This window comes from Podarcis melisellensis (assembly GCF_964234715.1).
Source record: "Podarcis melisellensis genome assembly, chromosome: 5".
NCBI lineage: Eukaryota > Metazoa > Chordata > Lepidosauria > Squamata > Lacertidae > Podarcis > Podarcis melisellensis.
The window spans coordinates 714,209-737,262 of record NC_138537.1 but is presented as its reverse complement, the minus strand read 5'-3'; the positions used below and the strand labels follow the sequence as shown (position 1 = coordinate 737,262).

The 23,054-nt window shown below is 52.6% G+C and overlaps 1 protein-coding gene across 5 annotated transcripts in view; it reads left to right on the top strand.

Moving 5' to 3' along the window:
* Positions 1-22,637, top strand: part of OPA1 (OPA1 mitochondrial dynamin like GTPase) — a 56,104-nt gene extending 33,467 nt beyond the window's left edge. For 4 of the 5 annotated variants that reach the window (XM_081910849.1, XM_081910847.1, XM_081910848.1 and 1 more), the window contains 9 exons: positions 821-973; positions 1,992-2,100; positions 2,373-2,452; positions 3,259-3,399; positions 4,691-4,807; positions 6,755-6,848; positions 8,127-8,237; positions 19,552-19,632; positions 20,697-22,637. In XM_081910849.1, the coding sequence (XP_081766975.1) occupies positions 821-973; positions 1,992-2,100; positions 2,373-2,452; positions 3,259-3,399; positions 4,691-4,807; positions 6,755-6,848; positions 8,127-8,237; positions 19,552-19,619 (873 nt within the window). In that variant the 3' untranslated portion in view covers positions 19,620-19,632; positions 20,697-22,637. Of the gene's footprint in view, positions 1-820; positions 974-1,991; positions 2,101-2,372; positions 2,453-3,258; positions 3,400-4,690; positions 4,808-6,754; positions 6,849-8,126; positions 8,238-19,551; positions 19,633-20,693 lie in introns of all 5 variants that reach the window. The other variant, XM_081910846.1, reaches the window with a different exon arrangement.
* The last annotated feature ends 417 nt before the right edge of the window (positions 22,638-23,054 follow it).

The window sequence follows — 23,054 nt, the reverse complement described above, 5'->3', positions numbered from 1 at the left end:
TTTAGGGTTACACAAAGGATTGCCCACAGTGGCAAGTGTGTGAAGGCTAGCCATGTCCTTGGAGCGGATTCAGAGGTGCACGCCTCTTTGCAGAGCTCCGCAGCTGGTTAGCTCAAGTCCGTTGGGAAATCCATTCTCCCTTTTTGAGAGAACCGTGTGGGCACCCAGGCCGCTTTCCTGGAGCCCTGCAGTCTCAATGCGCCCCGTATGGCTGAAGGCTTCTTCTTGACACCCTCCATGTCCTGTTTGCGGGATTCCCACTGTGGGCATTGGGTTGCCCATTGCGGGGGCAGGATGTTCGTCTGATTCAGCAGGGCTCTTCTGGTGTCCTTGCCACCCAGACCTCAGTTCTGTGCCATCACCAGTTGTGGTCCTTCAAAGTGCCTCTTTCACCCACTCTACTCCTCAGCCAGCCTCACAGGCTGCTGTCCCCTCCCTTGTTTCCACCTGCCTCTGGCATCTCTTCCCACCTCACCTCTCTTCCTGCATAACAACCCTTTCTGCACAGCCCTGGAAACAGCCCCTTCTCAGATTCTGTCTGATGTCTCCTCTGCGCCCCACCCACCCTCTCCAGTTCAACCTTTCACTTCCCTCACGGAAGTGGCTCTGTCGGTTATCATTCCGTGTTGGGCATCTTCAGTGTCAGGGCACAGGCGGTCCCCGGTCCCCCCCATTATTGCACAGGGCATGTGAGTTGATGTGTTTGATGTGAGTCGGTTTCCGCATCTCGTGTTAGATCTGCCTCCCTCTGCTGGCCTCAGCGCTTGTCTGAGCCCAGTCTGGTGCTTCTCAAGGCCGGACTCTGTTTCCCAATCTGCAGGTTGCCTGGGAGACCCTCCAGGAGGAGTTTGCTCGCTTCATGACAGAAGAGAAGGGCAAAGAGCACGACGACATCTTTGACAAACTGAAGCAAGCCGTGAAGGATGAGAGCATCAAGCGCCACAAGTGGAATGAGAGAGCAGAAGATAGCCTGGTGGGGCCTTAATCCTTTCCCTTAGTATATTTCCATGGCATGGAAGAAACGAATCCCTCTCTCTTTCAACAAGGCTTTGTGTGCGCTTTTCTGGTTTTAAAATATTGTCTCTTTATGCACAGACGAAGGAGTTGCCAGAGCCTTTCTTTGGTTGGTGGGGCTTCCAGTGGTGGCGTTGGCATCACTGCTCAGAAATTTCTTCATTGACTAGAATTATTGAATCCATATCGTTACCAAGATAGACATGTGAAGGCCTGGGGGGGGGGGAACAGAAATATTGGATGAAAACCCAGAAAAAGTGGAAAGAGGAGGAAATGTTTTTTCCTTTATTGTTGTTGTCATTTTCTGGCCTTCACATCTCTACAGTGGTACCTCTAGTTTCAGACTTAATCCATTTTGGGGTGCCATTCGCACCCCGAAAAGTCCACAGCTAGAGCGCCTCTTCTGCCCATGTGCATGGTGCGATCAAGCACTTCTGCGTTCGTAAGCTGAAAGTCCGTAATGAGACCGGAACGCAACACAAGGTATCACTGTATTCTCAGGGATACTCAGCCAAACGTTTGAATGTCTTTTGGGCGGTATTCAGTCTGACTAAGGCAACAAATGTGTAATGGGGACTGGGGGCACGCAGGCCACCCCTCAGCTCCTGATCTTCATGCAGAAGCTGTGCGTATAGAGGCGCTTTGCCCTCATGGGGTCAAACGAAACACCTGAAGAAGGCTGGATCCATTTCGCAGTCCGTCATAACTTCAAGCTTGTCCTTGCCAGAAAGAGAGGGATCTGAAATCAGATCCCAGGGATTCCCTTTTCCCTGCTCTGCTGCCACTTGCAGTGAGCTCACCTGAGCTGGCCTGGAGCATGTCGGCTCTTCCAGCAGCTTTCTCCTTTGAGAATTCTTGAGGAACAAGCTTCTGAATTATCTGGCGCTTTTGCTGCACATGTGGAAGCTGGGTTGCTTTAAGGGGGAGAAAAAGCAGAGCCCGTTTGGGGACCTAACGGCTGCCCTGTGCTTTGGCAGAGAGTGATCCAGCACAACGCACTGGAGGACCGCTCCATCTCCGACAAGCAGCAGTGGGACGCAGCGATTCAGTTCATGGAGGAGACCCTGCACAGTCGCCTGAAAGACAGTGAGTGCCCCTCTCTCCTTGGCTGTCTTTCTCGGGAGCTGAGCTTTTGCCACCGGACGCTACCATTAAATCCTCCTGGTTGCCTCTTGGTCTGGTCGCTGTTGTCTCTTCCGCCCTGACCCGTCCTCCTCCTCCTGCAGCTGCTCCTCCCTTTGCAGGCAGCCCAGAATGCTGCTTATTAAATCAGTGGTTGCTCACCATGAAAGGGAGGGAGAGAAAATCACAGTGTGGCGTTGTGTACTCAGTGTTGTGCTCTTTGTGTTCTTGTCCAGCTGAATCAGTCATTGAAGACATGGTGGGCCCAGACTGGAAGAAAAGGTGGCTCTACTGGGTGGGGCGCACCAAAGAACAGGTAAAAAGCTGCCCAGGTGTTGCCCTGGGATTCTCTGGCTCAGCCTAGCTGCAATATATATATATATGGCTGTCTGTAATAACATTAGCTGAAATGAAGAAGCATGGGAGGAGAGAGCCCTTGCTCTGCAATTCCTGGGTCTGCAAAGGTGTGCCCAGATCAGGGTGCTTTTCCGGAGAACCTGAGTGACGCCAAGGCCACACCTCTCCGGGGCAGCCTGCCACCTTGTCTCTCGTTGCAGTTGCATAAGGGCAGCTGGTGGCTATTTGTGCTAATTTTCCCCAAGATAGAAATATGTATTCCCTGCATGTGGAGTCCTGGTGCCATTAAAGCATCATAGTAACCAAATTGGGGAGGGTGTTTAGACAAAGAGGCCCTGAGATCACCCCCCCCCCTTGATTATACAATCTGAGCCTATTTAATTATTTTATTTACTTGCAGTATTTCTATACCCTCTCTGGGGAAGGGCTCCTGGTGGCAGCTCTGCTGTTGTGAAATGCCCCCCCCCCCGAGACTAACTAAAGTTAAGGCGTCCATGTTTCCAGAAGCCTTTGGAGGCCCTCGTCTTGGACCAGCTTATTGGGTTGAGGGGGCGGGGTGAGTCAGGAGAGAAGCCGGAAACATTCTGTCCCTGCTTTTGTGTTTATAACTTTGCTCAGCTTTTGTGCCTTGGCTAGGTGTTATCTTTTGGGAGACTAAAACATGCAAGCTGTACCAGAATCTTGCTTTCATTTCCCCCCACTCCGCTTAGGGTAAGAGTGAGACTTTCAAAATTAAAAAAGCAATGGCATTTCTTTTGTTTTAAGACCATCCGCAATGAAACGAAAAACGAACTTGAGAAGATGATAAAATGCAACGAAGAGCACCCGGCGTACCTTGCAAACGACGAGGTCACAACCGTCCGGAAGAACCTGGAGGCCCGGGGGGTGGCCGTGGACCCCTGCCTGGTAAGAGGCTCTGCCAGCTCCTTTCAGTTCCAGTAACAGGGAGAGGCTGGGCTCTGAATATGGAAACCATCATCGGCTGTGAAGAGCCCCAGCAAGGCTTGTTGTGAATGTTTGCTGTTCTGCCAAAATGGCTGGTTGCTTTTCGGGAAGTTAAGCTGCCAGACATTCTTGGGGAGGGGGTCAGAGTATGGGGGGGTGTTTGATGGTCGTAATAAGGGGAAAGGCTTAGCAGAAGTGCCATGTCTTCCTTCCTTCCTTCCTTCCTTCCTTCCCTTTCCCCCTCCCTCCCTCTCTCTGAGTAAGACGTTGGCGTCAAAAGCTGGCTGTGTGTTTTCTTGGGCTACTCTTAGGAAGTGCAGTTCATAGCATGTTGGTTTTGGCCATGGGGGATTCAAATTCTCTACCCAAGAGTTCCACATTTCGGTAAGTAGCTTGAGCAAGGAACAGAGAAGTCAGACCAATTGGTCCATCCAGTTCAGTGTTATCTCTGCTGGCTGTCAGTGACCCTCCAATATTTTGGACAGGCGTCTGTCCTAGCCCTGTTTGGAGAGGCTGCCAGGGACTGGGCCTGAGTCCTTCTACATGCCAAGCAACTGCTGCATCCCTGAGCTGTAACCCTTTCCTAAATTCCCAGACTTGTTGTGAGGATGCAATTAGCGGAAGACTGTGTTGGGGGGGGGAGCTGAATCCTGCCAGATCAGGGGTTGACAAGGTTTACCTCACCTGGGCCAATTCACTCCTGCAGAGATCACTCTGTGGCCAGAGGCGTCTGCGCAGACATGATTTTGGGCATCTGTGTAGATGCGATTTCTGGCGCTGTGGAAGCAAGTCCGGGCTCCGCATTGTGCCGGTTTAGCGCAGCACACAGGGACTCCCCGAGCGGGTGGCGCAGTTCGGGGGCCATTTAAACGGCTGTTCGTGGCCCACGGGCCACAGGTTGCCGACCCCTGTGCTAGATGCTGCTTCAGCCGTGATTCAGAAGAGCACGTTTCTTTCGCGCTCTCCATTTGCGGGAGCACTTTCCCCATCGGGACTAGGCGGCTGCTGGACAGGTTTCAGTAAAAGCAACAACCCAAAACAGACCCTGGTGCTTTTGCTCCCCCCCTTCTTGGGAGGTGGTGTCCATGTGAGCCGGCAGGGCCCCTTCTGCTGACAGCCCAGCCTCTCAGCTGCTTCCAAGGCTGAGCTTTCTTCTGAGCGCTGCGCAACATCTGCCAGCCGGCACGTGCTCCGGGGCCGTCCGGATTTGGGCCAACGATAACCAGATGTTCCTCTCTCCCTTTGGTCCCAGATTAAAGACACCTGGCACCAGGTTTACAGACGGCATTTCTTGAAGAAGGCCCTGGGCCACTGCAACCTCTGCCGGAGAGGCTTTTATTACTACCAGAGGCATTTTGTGGACTCTGAGGTAAGTGGAAGAACTTGCGGGTTACGAGCACTTAGGGAACGGCAGCCGCCCTCCCCTGATGTCTGGCCAGGAAAGGCGAGGGTTCTCACTCAGGCCCCCCCCCCCCCGTCTCTCTCTCTCTCTGAATGATATTTTTGGGACACGCCACTAGGTGGTAGTCTTGGGATGAGCATCTGGTCCCTGCGCCTCTCGCTCTTCCGTGGGGCTGCCCCTCTTGAGTTCCTGGGACTCACAACAAAGAGGGCTGGCTCTCTAGCTGGGATTGAGGGCCCCCCCTTGCCCCCCACATGTGTCCCGTGTGAGTCCTCTGGAGCGGTAGAAGGGCCGAGAAGCCTCCAAGGCCAAGCCTTGCTGTGTGGGCCACGCAGTTCTTCCAAGAAGAAGATGGAAGACTTCAAGGGTTGGACTCTAAAAGTATTTTGCACGCCAGAGAAGAAGTGGCTTTTGTCAGGGCCGATGAACTGGAGTTCTTGCAGACACTGGGCATTTTCCTTTCTGCTGCTTCTTTGCCCTTGCCCTTCTTCACAGCATCTCTGGTTCTGATTCAGTTTGTGCCCTCCCTTGTGAACTTGTAGAGTTGGAAGGTGCCCCCAAAGGTCGTCTCGCCCGACTCCCAACCCCCTGCAATGCAGGAATCGCAGGGAAAGGACCCCTGACAGATGGCCGCCCTTGATGGTCTAGCAGGGTGATGCTTCACAGCCTTAGTTTCCCCCTCAGTCATATGGACATAGAAAATGCTGTGCCACCAGCCGGCTGAAGCAGGACATTTTGCGTTTGATGCCAGTTTGTGGTGTTAGATAGGATCCTGCATTCCGCTGTCTGTGAGCAAGGCACTCGCTGAGGCTGCTTACAGACACCGCAGCTCTTTCCTCTTTTCCTACTGAAAATCAAAGGGGCCTTGCTAAATGTTCCCAGGCTTGAGGTCTCCACCAGCAGAAGCTTCGCTGCTTGCAGGGCAGCCCCCAGGCCATGAGACACCCTCTGCCCAGGGAGATGCAGGGAGATGATGCCCCTCTGTGCCTTTTGGGTGCCCCTTTTAATGCTTCAAGGGACGCGGGTGGCGCTGTGGTTTAAACCACTGAGCCTCTTGGGCTTGCCAATCAGATGGTCGGCGGTTCGAATCCCCACGGGGTGAGCGCCCATTGCTCAGTCCCTGCTCCTGCCAACCTAGCAGTTTGAAAGCACGCCAAGTAGAAAAATAGGTACCACTCCGGCGGGAAGGTAAATGGCATTTCCGTGCGCTGCTCTAGTTCACCAGAAGCGGCTTAGTCATGCTGGCCACATGACCCGGAAAAACTGTCTGCGGACAAACGCCAGCTCCCTCAGCCTGTAAAGCGATATGAGTGCCACAACTCCAGAGTCGTCTGTGACTGGACCTAACGGTCAGGGGTCCTTGACCTTTTTTAAATGCTTCACAGCTAAGCTGCTCTTCCTTGAATAACCAGTGCTTGTTTCCCTGTTACCAAGCTTTCAGTGTCCTTTATCTTCTATTGGATTTGCTTGTTCATGTTTTATTTAAAAAAGAATTTATATGCCACTTTTCTTTTTAAAAAAACTGTCTATATAGCTTCAAATTCTGAAAATGCATTTGAAAAGCCATTCCAGTGTAGCACCGTAAAAGAGTGATACGTCTTACATTGACAGCATCACTGATCAGTTGCTGTGTTTTGTTTCTGGGATGACTGCCTAAGGATTGTTTTCGGATGCTTTAGGTGGTCTTGCAATAAGCACAGAAAGGTTTGAGCATGTAATAAGCACAGAAAGGTACCCAGCCAGGTATCCTGGCTGCTTCTGGGCCAAATTGCAGGTGCTGGTTTTTGCCTATCAAACCGTTTTTTGGCTTGGATTGAGAAGAAGGGATGAATGAAGCCACAGAAGACGCCATGTGGCCAGTGGGTACTTTGCTGCGTCCCTGATGCTCCCTTGTTCCACACTGTGCGGTTCCAGCTCGAGTGCAACGATGTGGTCCTGTTCTGGCGGATTCAGCGGATGCTGGGCATCACGGCCAACACCTTGAGGCAGCAGCTGACCAACACGGAAGGTGAGAGGCCTGCGGAGGCTGCCCTGCTGGGCCACTCGCCCCAGCCTGCTTGGGCCGGCCACATGCTGCAAGCTCTTCCTTAGTTTGGTGGAAGCCTGGCTGGATGCCGGCGGGGCCGTTGGCCTCCTGGACCCCGGCTGGGCAGGCAATTTTGGCCCCCTCCAAAGCCTCCTTTTCCTCCCCATCAATGTTCTTGGTTTCGGGAAGTTTTTAAAGTTTGATGTTGTTGTTTTCCTGTGCCTTTTTGTTGGAAGCTGCCCACAGTGGCTGGTGCAACCTAGTCAGATGGGTGGGATTTAAGAAATGTCATTATTATTATTATTATTATTATTATTATTATTATTATTATTATTATTATCATCATCATCATCTCATCATCATCATCATCATTATTAAAAACAATACCAAGCATAAGGTTTGTCAATACAGTCAAACTGGATGGGATCACGATGGAGACTGAAAGTAAGCAGTGGGGAATATTATATCAGGTCCACCATACAGTGGAACCTTGGTTTACGAACTTAATCTGTTCCGGAAGTCCATTCTTAAACCAAAGCATTCTTAAACCAAAGCGTTCTTAAACCAGGGTGCGCTTTCTCATAGCAGCGGGGGATTCAATTTACAAATGGAACACACTCAACAGAAAGCGGAACATGTTCTGCTTCCATGGCAAAGTTCACAAACCAAAACACCTACTTCCAGGTTTGCAGTGTTCCTAATCCAAGTTGTTCATAAACTAAGCTGTTCTTAAACCAAGGTACCAGTGTATATTACTTAAATGAATCACAATTTTTTGGAAGCTGTATTGAAAAACAAAAGCATAGCCAGTAAGGAGCTGAAAAGGCATGTGACTCAAAAACTATACTTTTCCTAAATTCATTGGAAGAGATTGTTTCAGTTGTTCATTACTGATGTGTAAAATGAAGTCTCCAGTGCTCCTTTTTGAGTATCCACTGTCTGTGGCTCAGCTGGTTTGGTTGAGATCAAATCCAGGAAGACAGTAGGGATGGCCCATGGCAAGCCTTGAGGGAGGCAGGAGATCCTTAACCCCCCATCTCTCGGATTACTCCTGGACTCAACAGCTTGGGTATCCTTCTGGAGAGGTTGGCACTGGTGATGCTGTTTTTGCATCGTTCAGGCATGGCCTGTCCCTTCCAGCAGGTATTTCGCGTGAATGTAAGATTTGTACAAGCACTCCCTCTACTATTATCCTCACCCCAACCCCAGATGTAGAAATAGAAATGAATATATTTTAAATTCCCGTTTCCCCCCTGACAGTGAGGCGCCTGGAGAAGAACGTGAAAGAGGTGCTGGAGGATTTTGCTGAGGACTGTGAGAAGAAGATGAAGCTGCTCACGGGCAAGAGAGTCCAGCTGGCCGAGGACCTCAGTGAGTATCTCTCTGGCTCAGGAGCTGCAGTGGCTCCAGCAGCGCGTGGAAAAGGCCCTCTCCTGCTGCAGAAGCTGGGTCCTTTGCTCTGGAAATTCTGCTTGGGGTTAGAGATTTGGTTGGTTCTTATTAGGTGCATGCTTAAAAATCCAGAAAGTGCTTGGCTGTAATTTAAAGCCAGAACCATCACCCCCTGCTAAAGGAACCACCTGATCAAAGCAAGGTTGCCCTGGGGTGCCTGCTCAGGGGAACACCGCCCCACCCCTATATTTATTCATTTCTCTCTTCCTTTCTAAGTAAGCTGTCCTGTTACAGGCTCAATGCCTTCTAGCTTCCTGGCCCATGACACCTCTGATCGGCCCCAACGGATGTGGCAGTTTTGGCTAGCAAGCTTTAGAGTTGGTTGCCCAGCCAGGGAAAAAAAAACGTAAAGGCATTTTGTGCAAAGAAAAGATGCCCTCTGGATCGGTCAGGGTTTCGCCTCCCTGGCTGTAGGAGCGAGTGCTGTGCCTCTTTCCATGACGGCAGGAGCAGATCACATCTGGAAGGCATTTTTTGATGTTTCCTTAGTAGCGAGGGGGTGGAGGTGGGAGGCCGTAATACTTTTCCGCCCACCACAGCACCTCTGGCGGTAAAGGCGCAGGTGATAATGTTGCCTGTGTGACACGCGGCAGCAATTCGGGAAGTTCTCCCTCGCCTGCCTCCTCCAGCACTTGTATTTTAATCTCTGGTTGGAAGTAATTGGAAATATTTGCCGGCCAGCAAGCGCCTCTCCTGTTTGGTCTTGCCATCAGATGATGATGATTGACTGATTGATTGATACCTTGCTCATCTGAATGGGTTTCCCCCCAGCCACTCTGTGCGGCTCCCAACAGAATATTAATAATAATAAAGCGAAAAGCATCAGACATTAGAAACTTCCCTAAACAGAGCTGCCTTCAGATGTCTTGTAAATGTCAGATAGTTGTTTATTTCTTTGACATCTGGTGGGAGGGCGTTCCACAGGGTGGGTTCCACCACCGAGAAGGCCCTCTGCTTGGTTCCCTGTAGCATTACTTCTCGCAGTGAGGGAACTGCCAGAAGGCCCTCAGAGCTGTACCTCAGTGTCTGGGCTGAACAATGGGGGGTGGAGACGCTTCTTCAGGTCTACTGGGCTGAGGCTGTTGGACTTTCAAGGTCAGCACCAACACTTTGAATTGTGCTCGGAAACGTACTGGGAGCCAATGTAGGTCTTTCAGAACCGGTGTTATGTGGTCTCGGCGGCCGCTCCCAGTCACCAGTCTGGCTGCTGCATTCTGGATTACTTGTAGTTTCCGGGTCACCTTCCAAGGTAGCCCAACGTAGAGCGCATTGCAGTAGTCCAAGCGGGAGATAACCAGAGCATGCACCACTCTAGCGAGACAGTCTGCAGGCAGGCAGGGTCTCATCCTGCGTACCAGATGGAGCTGGTAGACAGCTGCCCTGGACACAGAATTAACCTGCGCCTCCATGGACAGCTGTGAGTCCAGAATGACTCCCAGGCTGTGCACCTGGTCCTTTCGGGGCACAGTTACCCCATTCAGGACCAGGGAGTCCTCCACACCAGCCTTCCCCCTGTCCCCCCTAAACAGTACTTCTGTCTTGTCAGGATTAACCCATTAGTTGCCATCCATCCTCCAGCCGCCTCCAGACACTCACACAGAAGTCTTGCTCTGTTGCGGGGAGACGTCAGCACTGAATGGCGCTGGGTTGTCCGAGGGGCTTTGTCATGGTTTGCATGGGGCTGAGATGCTCTTGGACAGCATCTTCTGCTGTCGAGAGGCTGCCATGAGGCAGACAGGTACTCAGTGCCCAGTTTCATTTGAGCCTTTTGTTCTGGACTTTCCTTCAGCCTGTGGAGCCTTCCGTGTTGAGCTGGGCCCCCTCTTCTTAGGGCGCTAATTCCCCCCCCCCCCTTACGATGATGGCTGTTAAATCCCTGCTAGTGAAGAAATTCCTCAAAAAAGCAAAGGAGCGCAGACTATTAAAAATAATTTCCATACCACAGAACTAATCCAGGTGTTTTATGGGAGGATGAAAACTTCAAATATGATTTTTAGTAACTTAATAAATATACCGTGGCCTTCTGGAATGTCAATAGTTTCTGTGCTAATATTGTTGGGTCAGGATCAAGTACGAAGTTTTATGGCCACAGAACATCTGGGAAGGGTGGAGGCAAAGACGCTTGCATGCCATAATATTCACCCAAACATCCTGGCTTGTCTGTACTCCTTACAGCCCATGAGTTACAGAAGCATCTGTCCAGGAATTAGCTTTTAATGGGTTGGGTCCTGCTCCGCGCTCGTCTAGCCATGCCTTTGTCCCGCATAACACATTTTCAGGATGGAGACAGGGGCTTGCTGCCTCCGAGAGAAATTGGTTCCCTAGGACCAAACTAACCATGTGCTAAACACCTGGCGGCATTTGATTTTTAAAGAGTTAAGCCTCGCCCCCTACTCCATAGTGCTGGCTAAATTTGCCCTCCAAAGCTGCCCTTTGCCCTGGGAGGCTGAAGGAAGCATCCCTCCAGGGCCAGGCCAGGTGGGAATTTATTTCTTCCCTGTGTGTCTGTGCTGCCACATAAGTAAGATTTCCTGAGGAGGGTTAACCTGCCTGGTGCAGTCCCAGTCTTGATATTTCTGTCTGTCTGTCTGTCTGTCTGTCTGTCTCTCTCTCTCTCTCTCTCTCTCAGTGTGTATTCTTTTAAAAACCTTTTTTTAAATTCCAGTCATGCATGCAATATGCCTAGTTGTGGGTTTTTGAGCAGCCTGCTCCTGTGTCTCTGTATTTGCTCACCCTCCAGAATTAGTCGCCTCTTGGAAATTATTCTGGGAAAGGATCAGATTTCCCAAGGCCTGGAAGTAGTGAAGCTGTTCTCTGGGGTTTCTAAGTCACTCTCATATTTCTCTCCCAGTGGCAGTGGGGAGGGAAGCAGCCTAATTTCTCCAAGGCCTTCCCGAGAGATGAGTCCGAGAGCCTGTTCACTCAGGACTTCAGCAGGATGTGGCTCAGAGCCCTGGTGGCAACCGGTTGAAAAGCCTCAATGTGCAGAATCTTGCGCAGCTTCAGTGGGGATTTCGCGATGCCAGGCAAACGTTTCAGCTCCTTTTTGTGTTTGCTTGAGCCCAGAACGTTGGGTCAGGTGCGACTCTGCAGTCAACTGGAGGCATTTTCACTCTTGTGGTCATTCCTGCTCCTGGAGAGGCAGAGACCCTTTGTGAAATGCCTCAGAAGGAGCAGTGCCTTTTCCCCGCTTCATGGGGCAGCAGGTGGCTGCCTTTCGGAGGATCCCTATGGAAGAGGGAGGCGTGTTCGCTGGCAGGCTGACCTCCTGCCTCTGTTTACCCTCCTTTGTCACTTTCGGTGGCTGCAGCATCTCCCAGGCAGCCGCTGCCCCCAGAGACAGGTTGAGCATTTCTCTGGGGCCTGCCTGGGCTTGCCACCGCTGTCTCTGGAGGAAGCCCTTCCTCGCAGCTGCATGGCATGCCCAGGCTTTCCTCCTGGAGGGGGAGGACACAGCAAGCGCCTTGCCTTCACAGCCGTTGCCAAGCTGCCAAATCTTCTGGCCTTTGGGGGAGACTGTTGAGGAAGTTTGGGCTGCTTTCCCTTGGACCAGTTTTTCCCTCAGTCCTTTCAAATGGTTGAGGTGTGCTCCCCCCACCCCCATTTTTTAGCTGTTGTAATTTGAGCAGCAGTTTTAAGCTTAAACAGTATATCTTGATCATTTTCTGGAATAACATCTTTCAGATAATCAAGTGGGAATATTTTAGGTTCGAAGCACATAGGATATCCGAACACAGTGTTGCCAAATTAGCTGAGTACTGCAGAACGCCTCTGTTTCAGCAGCCAAGCCCATGGCCCCCTACTTCTAAAGAAAATTGTGTCTCTGTGTTAGTTTTTGTTATGTGAAGGATGCCACAGACCGGGGGGGGGGGGCACAGACCACCAGTTGGGAACCTTTATCCTAAAGATATCAGAGCTATTGGCCTCTCGCTGAGCTATTTCAAGAGGGCATTGATAGCAGAGTCCCTCATTAGTCTAGCTCCTTTGGTTTCCTCTCATTCCGCTCCACTTTGCTTTCTCCCAATAGCCACAAATTTTGTATTGATTCTGATATTAGTTTGGAAGTGGTGATGGTTTGGGAGAGTGTTTATCTGCCGATGCCGTGAAGAGGAAGTGGTCTTCCTAAATATGCAGGATCTGTTTTTGGTCAAGGGACTGTTATAGCTTCAGCTTTTCTGAATCCTGGCTATGTAGAACGGCCTGTGCTTGATGGGAAGGGAGGGCAGGAGAGGGAAATCTTGTCAGGAAAGCTGAGACGTGCCGGCGAGAGGGTGTCCAGCCCCCCCCCCGGGCATTGTCAGTCCGTGAAATGCTGGCACCTGGGCAGGTGTCGCAGGCGAGTTGAGACTTTGTTCTGCACAAAGGCCCCTTCCCACGGAGAGGGGCCTGGCCACACACAGGCAGGCAGGCGGGGGCTGCTAGCAGGAGCTCTTCCCTTGTGCTCAGACTCAGCCCTTGAGATGGTTCTGGGAGGCTGCTCTTAGCTGGCCACTCAGGAAGCCTCCTGCCATGCAGACATCCCCCCAGAAGAAGCTGCTCCATACAGACTCAGACTCAGAATGATGATAATAATTTATTCTTATTTATACCTCACCCATCTGGCTGGGTTTTCCCAGCCACTCTGGGCAGCTCCCAACACAATAAAACATCAAACATTAAAAACTTCCCTAAACAGGGCTGCCTTCAGATGTCTTCTAAAAGTCAAATAGTTGTTCTCTTTGACATCTGGTGGGAGGGCGTTCCACAGGGCGGGCACCACCACCGAGAAGGACCTCTGCCTGGTTCCCTGTAACCTCACTTCTCACAGGGAGGGAACCGCCAGAAGGCCCTCGGAGCTGGACCTCAGTGTCTGGGCAGAATGATGGGGGTAGAGACAGTGGCGTAGCGTGGGGGTGCAGGGGGGGCTGGCCGCACTGGGCACAACATCTGGGGGTTAGGGTTAGGGGGTGCAAATCCACGGGTTAGGGGACGCAAATCCACGGGTTAGGCAGTGCAAATTACTTGCCTTGCCCCGGGTGCTGACAACCCACACTACACCACTGGGAAGAGATGCTCCTTCAGGTATCCTGGGCCTTTGAGGCCGTTTAGGGCTTTCAAGGTCAGCACCAACACTTTGAATTGTGCTTGGAAACGTACTGGGAGCCAATGTAGGTCTTTCAGGACCGGTGTTATGTTGTCTCGGCGGCCGCTCACAGTCACCAGTATAGCTGCTACATTCTGGATTAGTTGTGGTTTCTGGGTCACCTTCAAAGGTAGCCCCACATAGAGCACATTGCAGTAGTCCAAGCGGGAGATAAGCAGAGCACGCACCAGTCTGTGGGCAGGGAGGGTCTCATCCTGCGTACCAGATGGAGCTGGGAGACAGCTGCCCTGGACACAGAATTGACCTGCACCTCCATGGACAGCTGAGTTCAAAATGACTCCCAGGCTGTGCACCGGCTCCTTCCCCGGCACAGTTACAGTACTGGGAGCCAATGAAGGTCTTTCAGGACCGGTGTTATGTGGTCTCAGCGGCCGCTCTCAGTTCCCAGCCTCATTCTAACAGAATGACTAGCTCAGGATGGCAGCAGTGGCTCCCGAAGGTGTCAAGAAGGGGTCTCTCCTAGGAAACCAGCGGGGTTGGGGGTTGGCGGCTTTGGAGTATTGAGTGGCAGAGAGCCAAGCTCACTGATGAAGCTGACCCCCTTCACAGGAATATTGGGAAGAGAAAGGGGCCGGAAGGGAATCCCAGGTGCTCTGGACTGTGTCTTGGGAGTCCTGCCTTTGTTCCTGCCCTGAAAGGTGGCGGCAGCAAAGAGAGGCTCAGAGGTGCAGGTGTTTCTAAGGTTCCTTTCCCAACCTGCCAATTTATTTATGGTGCAAAGCAGAGTTCCTTTTGCGCTTCCTTCATTGCAGGGGGTGGCACAGCCCTTGGGGTCCCTCCCAGCTGCAGTTCTGTGATTCTCCTTCGTGCCCCCGCCCAGGACTCCCTGCTTCCGTCCTTCCTCAAGGTCCCTAGGGAGGCTTCTAGGATGCCAAGGGGATATTGGTGTTGACATAGGTGCACGCAGGTCCCTAGGTTAAAGCAGCCTTCTTCCACTGGGTGCTCTCCCAATTGCACCAGCCTGCGCAACTTTGGGATGGGCGTTGTGGTCTGAAGCACCCAGCTGGTGCCAAGGGGGGGGGAGAGAGAGCTGCATTGAAACGGGGGGGGGGGCTGATTTTCCAGCTGCAGGTTGGAGAGCCCACCTGGGCCCGCCCTTGCACTGCCTTGGCTGGTGGCTGCCCTGCTCTGTTCCCTGCTTCTGCAATTCAGGGGTTCCCGGGAAGGCAGCAACTGGCCTCCTTGCGCGCTGCTGACAATGCGCCCTTTGAGCGTGCTCCTCGCCGGTCGCGCACGCTTCCTCGGACTGCCCTCGCCTCTCCTGCGAGCTTTCCCTTTTCATCCTGCGCAACAGCCTCCGCTGCCGTGATTCATGGGGCGACTCTCCCTGAACTGCTATAAATCCCGCTCCAGCGCCTTCCGCTCGGCAGCCCTTTGTCTGGCGCTTTCGTGGCGCTAATGAGCTAATTGTTTAACAATCTCCCCGGATTCATTTGCCTGCCTCTGCCTCTTTGGGAAGCCGGGGCTGCCGGGGACCTTTTGACAAGCCAATCTTTCTCCCCGCTTGACAGCGGGGCGAGGGGAACAGCGCCGGCCTTTGTAGGCGGGCGAAGAAAGGAGGCCCTTTCCATCCGCCGGCCGTGCTGCTTCCGTCTTGACCCCCTTTCTCTGCGGGGAACACAAATGCGGCAGACAAGCGGAACCTCCCCTGTGTTTTCTTGACCCGCTGGCTGTCCATTCACTTCCCATCTGGTTTTGCAGCCTTAAAGAAACAGAGGGGGGCCCCTCTTATTATAAATCTGTCTCCGCAAGTGATCGATGGAGATCTGTCTCTTTAAGGGCATCCTGGGTGGCTTTCTCTTTAAAGTTCTGCTTTTTCCTGCTGGTCGCGCGGTATGTGAGCAAGAGGAAACTGGTTCAAAAATGTGAGGCATTAATGTAAAGTGGTTTTTGAAAAAAGGAAGGGGGTGGGAAATGAAGGAGGGCACGACCCGAGCTCAGATCACCCGGTTCAGGCAGCCTGCAGTCTCTCTGTGCGGCTGCACAAAGGCATGCGAGGACCGTTCTGGGCGCCTCGCCCCGAAAGGGATATTGTAGGGTTGGAAAGGTTCGGAAAAGGGCAACCGAAAGGATCCAGGGTGTGGAGAGACTCTCTTGCAAAGAAAGGTTGCAGCGTTTGGGACTTTTCAGTTGAGAGAAAGACAGGGAGCAGGTGACATGCTGGAAGTTTGCAAATGTGCACATGGCATAGAGAAAGTGAAGAAGAGAGAAGTATTTTCCTCACACTAGAACTTGTGCACCTGTAACTAAGCTGTTGGCGCTGTGGGTTAAAGCCTCAGCGCCTAGGACTTGCCGATCGAAAGGTCGGCGGTTCGAATCCCTGCGGTGGGGTGCGCTCCCGCTGCTCGGTCCCAGCGCCTGCCAACCTAGCAGTTTGAAAGCACCTCCGGGTGCAAGTAGATAAATAGGGACCACTTACCAGCGGGAAGGTAAACGGCGTTTCCGTGTGCGGCTCTGGCTCGCCAGAGCAGCGATGTCACGCTGGCCACGTGACCCGGAAGTGTCTCCGGACAGCGCTGGCCCCTGGCCTCTTGAGTGAGATGGGCGCACAACCCCAGAGTCTGTCAAGACTGGCCCGTACGGGCAGGGGTGCCTTTACCTTTACCTTTAAAAGCAGTGGTGGTTTCTCGTGAGTAATCAGTCGGGACTCCGACCTGTCTTTTACAGGTTTTATTCTAGTGCAAAACTATTTACAATACAGAGCCACAAGTTCATGTCTGCCTCAGTCGCTAGCAGAATCCGGGAGTGGTCGTTTCTGGGACCTCCCCCAACATAAGAGCTTAGTCACCCCCCGCCTTTTCCTTCCTTCTTTGCGTTTTACACCTCTGCGCAGGGTGGGTGACGGAAGGGGCGTGCTTCCCTCCTGGCCTGGCCAGGAGCGGTGCTGAGTCTCCCAGCAGCATCCTCTGCTCCTTTCCCCTCTTCCCCACTGGAAGTGGGCTTTTCCCACCACAGGAAGAGGAACTGCTTCGCAAGATTTTCAGAGGTTCCCTGCAACCCAACTGCCCCTCTGCTTCCCTGCCCTCTTCCGATGGCAGTCCCCTGACATAAGCTGAACATTGGAAGATTCCAGATGGATAAGGGCAGTCCTCCTTCACTCAGCGCAGAGTTAAACTATGGAACTCCCTCCCGCAGGTCTTTGTGGATGATGTCATGATCTTTGGCTAGTTCAATGAAGTTTACGATGATGGTGATCTGCCCAGATGGCTTTCAAATTCGTGGAGGAGGAGAGGGCTATTGATGGCTCCTCGCCAGGATGGCTCTGCCTCCACGGTCAGAGGGAGCGATGCTTCTGAGTGCCAGTTTCTGGAATCCACAGCAGGGGAGATCCGCTCTTGGCCATGAATCCTGCTTCCTGGGCCCCTGGTTGGCCAATAGGAGAACAGGGGGGCCCCCTTTGGCCTCATCCTGCAGCCTCTTTGTATGATACCTTCTTGCGTGATGCCATCATGGATGGCACTGTCCGCCAGCCCTCTGCTCAGTCCCTTGCCCACTTCCCCAGCTGGGGGGGTCTGAAACGGGCAAAGCAAAGGGCAGCACTGCAGAAGTTGGGGTTGAAGTGGCTCTAAGAACGGGTGGTGCTGGGAGGTGGGTTTTTCTTTATTTTTTCAGCCCTCGCTCTGTTCCATCCTGTGGCCACAGCTACCGGCAAGACTTGCCGTCCCCCTCCCTCCCCACTCTGTTTTCTGTGTTCACGGTGTGTATTCAGATCGTAATTACAGATCAATTAGTCTGTTTTTGAGCCCCTTTGGAGCCGGTATCAGAGGATTAATGCAAAGAAAATGAGAGGGGCTGTGGGTGTCGTTTCATGTGCAGATAAAGAGCCCCCCCCCCCCCGCAAGGATGAATGGCTCTCTTGAGGCCTCTGAATAGAGGATTTCTTCATTCTGTGTCAGCCGGGGTTTATGGGAGATTGGGAGAGGGGATTATGGGAATATTCATGACCCAGATCAGGGACCCCGGGATGAATTGGTGGAGGGAAACGGCTCATCTTTTGAGTAAACACGAAGTAAATAGGGAGGAGAATGGCCATTCACGGGGCCTGCATCATTGTTTCAAAGCTGCAGGCGGGGTGGCCGGCCGAGGGGGGGGCGCTGTTTAACAGGTGTCACGAGAACCAGGCTCTCCGTATCTCGCTCGGAGCAACTTTGGGGCGGAGAGGTCGGGAGGAAGCAAGGCAGCGAGAGGTGCTGAGCCCTGAGAGTTCGGGGAATAAACAGGAGAAGGTTTGGGGTGGGAAAGTTCATGGAATCTGTGGAGTTGGAAGGGACCCCCAGGGTCATCCAGCCCAGCCCCTGCAGTCGGAGCCACGGGTTCAGGTCCTCCTCTCTGGAGCTGCAGAAACCAAACTTGCTCCACTACATGGAAGGCCCCGAACCTGTGGCTTCAAGTTGCAAGAAAGGAGATTCTGCCTAACACCAGAACTTTCTGGCAATCAGAGCTCTTCAGCAGAGGAATGGTCTCCCTCTGGAGGTGGTGGGCTCTCCTTCCTTGGAGGTTTTCAAGCAGAGGTTGGGTTGCCATCTGTCAGGGATGCTCAAGCTGAGATTCCTGCCTTGCAAGGGGTTGGGCTAGATGACCCAGGGGTCCCTTCCAGCTCTGCAGTTCTGTGGCTCTGTGATCTTCCATGAGACAGCCATTCAGCAACAGAGGACGGCATAGCCTCAAAGGGAGAATATTTTCTGGAGACCAGGTGGCAAGCTGGACTCTGCGGTTGCAGGACGCCAGCCAGGAACATCCTCTAGAGTCCGCTCTGTCTTCTTTCTGCCTTCTGGGCCTCATTTTTACTTTTGCCCCATAAAGTGGCCACACAGACCTCTGAAAGAGCGAGCTCCTCTCTTCCCGGGACCCTCCGTGTGCCACACTCCCATGAGGAGGGCTGCTCTCTCACCTGCCACGTAACTCTGGGACGGCTTTTCTTTTCTGGAGACACCCCCAAGTCCAAGCCGGTGGTGCAGGCTGGGCACCCGGGGGCTGGTCTGCTTGGGCAAAGATTGGGCTGCCCTTTTGCCCCTTCTGCCCTTCCTCAAGCTTTGGGTGGCTCCCTGCTTTAAGTTTTCTGCCTCTTCAGCCTGGGCCAGTGGCAGGAAGGGTGTTTCCGGGTCAGCTTTGCCACCAGTTGTGCCTGTTGCTGACAGGTAAATAGATAAGCCTGTAGACAGATAAGTGGCTGTAGCTGCTGCTCCTGCAACTGCTGGGCAGACTGCCAGATAAACTCTGACCTTTTAAAGAATGAAATGGTTGGGGGTGGGTGAGCGAAACAGGCCGAAGTCTGGGTTATAACTTTTGCAAAAGCATCTTTAAATTCAGGTACTTCTCTTAGCCTGTCTTGCTTTGATTTGGTTTGGCTAGTTTGAACACTGCCCCCTCCTTTGAAAGGCTGGACCTCTGAATTGTGATTCTTATTTTGTCTTCTGGAATATTTTTTGTGCTGGCCAAGGGGCAACTTTCTAAATGCTATTTAATCCTGCTTTGCTGAAGCAAAGTGAGCTGCGTGAGATCTAGGAAGCAGCCTTATTTGGAGGAGACACACTGGCCTCCTAAACCAGCCCCTGAAATGAACAAACCATTCAGAAGTTTCTGCATCTGCAGTTTTTCAATCTTTTACATTTATATGTCCCTCCACCCTGTCCTCCGAAGAGCTCGTGGTAATGTAAGTGGCTGCACTCAGAGCTTCTAAACCTGAAATTATTTCTCGGCAGAAACACAGGCCATTTTTTAATTTTTAGGAAGTTTTGCCAAGGCTGGCCATCCAGTTAATTCTGAGGCACACCTTTATACTAGCTTAGTCTACAACAAAAGGTGGAAATTTAATTAATGCAGTTTAACTGTGACATGTTAATACAGTATTATTAATACAGCAATGCAGGCCTTAGTCTGAGTGCTGGCACCCTCTCTGCTTCGGAGGAGGCTCCCGGCTGCGGACGAGGCAGGTCTTGTTGAGGCCCCCGAGGCACCTGTGGGGCAGGGAAGGGATGGGGGCCCAGCCCCGCAGCCTTCCTCTGGGAGGCCAGGCCCGTTTCCACTTGGGAGATGAGGCATCTGTGCCTGGAGACATCCGTCCTGACAGCAGCATCTTAACTTTTCCAGAAAAGGTTCGGGAGATCCAGGAGAAACTTGAAGTCTTCATTGAAGCCCTCCATCAAGAAGAGAAGTAGCTGGTCCGCACAGGTAAGGAGCTCTGGGTGGTCACTAAGCAACTGCAGCGCTCTGACGCTGCCCAAAATAGGCCCGTCTTGCTCTTGTTAACACAGCCAGAAAGCAGGAAGCCCCCTTCGTCTTGCCAAGGGACTGTGGGCCTCCATCTTTGCCTGGAAGGGCCCTAAAAGGTTGTTCAGTTGATCCTGCTGCTGCTTCATCCAAGTCTTCCAGAATTTTAAGATGCTCCCCAAGGGTCATCTCTGACAGACGGCCACCCAGCTCTGCTTAAAAACCTTGCGAAGGAGCCTATTCTACTGCTGAACAGTCCTCACCGTCCAAATGTTCTTCCTATGTTAGTCGGAATCGCCTCTTGACCCCTCAGCCACCGTTAACAACCTTCCTAGCTGATTGGAGATTTGAATCTGGACCTCCCGGTTCCAGCATGGCACCCGGGGGGGGGGGGCAGGCATTGTGCCCTGTGATGCCCCGTGCTCTGGGCCAATCTGAACAAATGAATCTTCATTTGCGTCAGCCGTCGGCCACAGCAATAAAACAACAACACAATATCCAAAGAATAGAAATAAAAAGTCAATTATATAAAATACATTTTGGGGTTTTGAATCAATGGTCAAATAGTGGATCTTATTCTGATTGCCCCAGCTAAAAACCTTGCAGCCTTTGCTGTCGCCTGCTCCTCTTGATCTGCCAAGAGAAAGGACACAGTGGCAGTGGCTGGGCGACCCAGAATGGGCAATAAAAGAGGGGTGATAAGTCTTTATAAAGAGTGCAAGCCAGAAGGGCATGTGCCACCAATTCGGTGCTGCCATCTCCACAGGGCCATAAGCATTTTCATGTGGAATCTGTTGGAATCGTCCCTCAAGTCCAGCCGAGGGCAAGACATTCAATCTGGGCCGATCTCTCCCTCTTGCTCTTTTACCCTTCTGGGTTTCGCTTGAGGAATCTTGATTGAGATACCTGGCAAGGGAACGGCAACCTGGGATGGCAAAAATGACTTGGTGGGGGAACGGGGGGGGGGTGTCCTCTTTCCAGTCTCTCTCTGCAAATTCAGTCCATTTGTGTTTGTGTTTCAGCAGAACTTCTACAGGAAGACAAAGCCCCTCTTCTGGAACACACAAAGCACTAGAAATGGCCCCGCGGCGCCTCCTGGTCCTCCTCTCCTCCCTGTTGCACTTTTTAGGGGTGTCCCCGAATGTCTCCCAGGGAAAGGAGACAATTGGCAGGAGGCAATGAGAGGCCCTGGCTGCCACCTGCCCTTTGGGTGACGGGGGAAGCAAGCCTGGCAACGGAAACCTACGCTTTCTTACCTGGAAATGATGCCTTGAGGGGGGTGTCCAGATTCTGCAAGTGCTCCCTCTCTCTCTCTTTCTCCAGGGAAGGGCCAGAAGTAGGGGGTTTTTCTTTCTGGGGTGGCAAGACCCCTTCCGCCGCCTCTAGTGGTTTTAGCCGGTCGGGGGCTCCTTTGCGTGGCGAACCCGAGGGGCTTGAAATAAAATTTTAGCCTTTGTACATACGTCGACAACACCTCCTACGTAATGTTTGTTTGTTTGTGTGACGCAGCGCATTGAGGGGCCCTCCAAGCGAGAGCAGCTGCCTTCAATGCTCTTCTGGGGAGCCAGATCTTGACTGAGGCACTGGAGAGAAGCTGGGCAGGGGGGAGTGAGCCTGGCGGGGGCTCCCAGGCCGTGCCCAAACAGGCCCCCAGGGGCCCATTGACGGGCATCTGGCTCCAAGAACAGCATCCTCCACTATCCATTTCACTGCAGTTTGGTCTTGGGCTGGGACTTTGGTCAGCTCCATTTCCCTTTTGTTTTTTATGCTTGCTGAGAGGGACTCCTTCCTGAATATCCCACTGGCAGTGGCAGGTTCCAGATAAATCATTGCGCATCAGCCGCTTTTGAGACCTGTGGAATAAGCGCCTTAGAGAGGGGGAAGAATCTCCAATGAGATTTGCTCTTGGCCTGCGTGGCGGGGGCAGACTCTGGAGGGAAAGCTCCTTTCGGGGACTCGCCCAGTTTGGTTTTTTTATGCTGCAGGGCTCCGGTGGCTTTTGGGGGGAGAGGGGACCCTGCCGTGTGCTGGTCACGGCCCTCCACACAGAGCCCCTTTAAACCCAGCCGTCTCCTCTCTGCATCGTGGAAGAAACTGCCCCCTCTGTGCAGACACTCGTCACCCCCCTTGAGCAGCTCCAAGCATCCATTGTGGGATGACTGTCATCTTGCGCCAGCCCTAAATGCAGAAACGTACGTTACCTGTAACATTTCCTCTCCCGCTTTTCGAGGTATCTTTCCAAATCTCCTCGTGCCGACTCTCCCCCTCCCTATCCCCACATCTGCACTGTCTGCCTTTCCACCTCTGCACAAGTGACTTGCTGGCAGGCTGCTTCCTCCGATGGGCTATGCAGCGCTGCCTTTACATTCTCTCCCCTCGTCCTCCGGGGATCCTGCCTTGCTGCACTTCGCAGGTGGGAGGTGGGGTTTTGTTTTGTTTTTCGGCAAAGGGGATACTGCCTTTGCTGCCCCCCTCTTCCTCCGCATGGTCTTCTGTGAAATCCAGAAACAAGATGGGCGGGGCGAGGCAGCTGTTGCCAAGAACCAAAATTTGGGAGATTGGGAGATGGGAGAGAGCAACCCTCATTCCTCTGCTATTAAAAAATAAAATGAGATGGCATTTTGTGTGTTTGTGTGTGTAGCAAATGCTTTCGGCCGCACGCCTGAGATTCTGTGCCCCCAATGATGCAAAAGCCTCTTAGCTGCTCAGGCCTTCCTAGAGGCAACTTCAGGATCCCAGAAGGGGATCCTTCCCAAAAAGGGGTGCTGCACCAAGACCCGTCTCTTACCGCCTCCCCCCTGCCCCCCCAATCCTCTTCTCATACTTCCTTCTGTCTGGTCCACTTTTCAGTTATAAGCCTCTGTTGCCGACCTGACGTTTAGCATGATGTATCCCGTGGAAGTTATTTATTGAATGCAGATGTCATTGAAGGAAAACAAAATAAAGAGAGGTTTTGAGCACTTAAATTTCTTACTCTCTTCTTTATTTGCACGCCGCCCAGGCGATGGGGCAGGACCCCCAGCTCAGCAGCAGAGCACCTGCTGTGCCCCAGGCGGTCCAGTTCTCCCGTGGCTCCTCCGGGCAGGGCTGGGAAAAGGCTTTCTGCCGGGAACCCCCAAGAGCCCATTCTGCCAGTCAGCCCTGACCAGGCAATGTGGTGCCCTTCAGATATTGGTGGACTACAGCAGCCATCTTCCCACACTGTTGGCCATGCTGCCTGGACCCGAGAGCGAAGCTGCATCTTGGAAGTGTCCCCCTAATTCAAGAGGGAGATGCTCCATGTTTGTGTGCTAGAAAAGTGAAGGCTCAGTGGTCACAGGACCCCTCTCAGCGGTGGGCAGGGGGGGCCTATCTCCCTCCCTCCCTCCCTCCCTCCCTCCCTC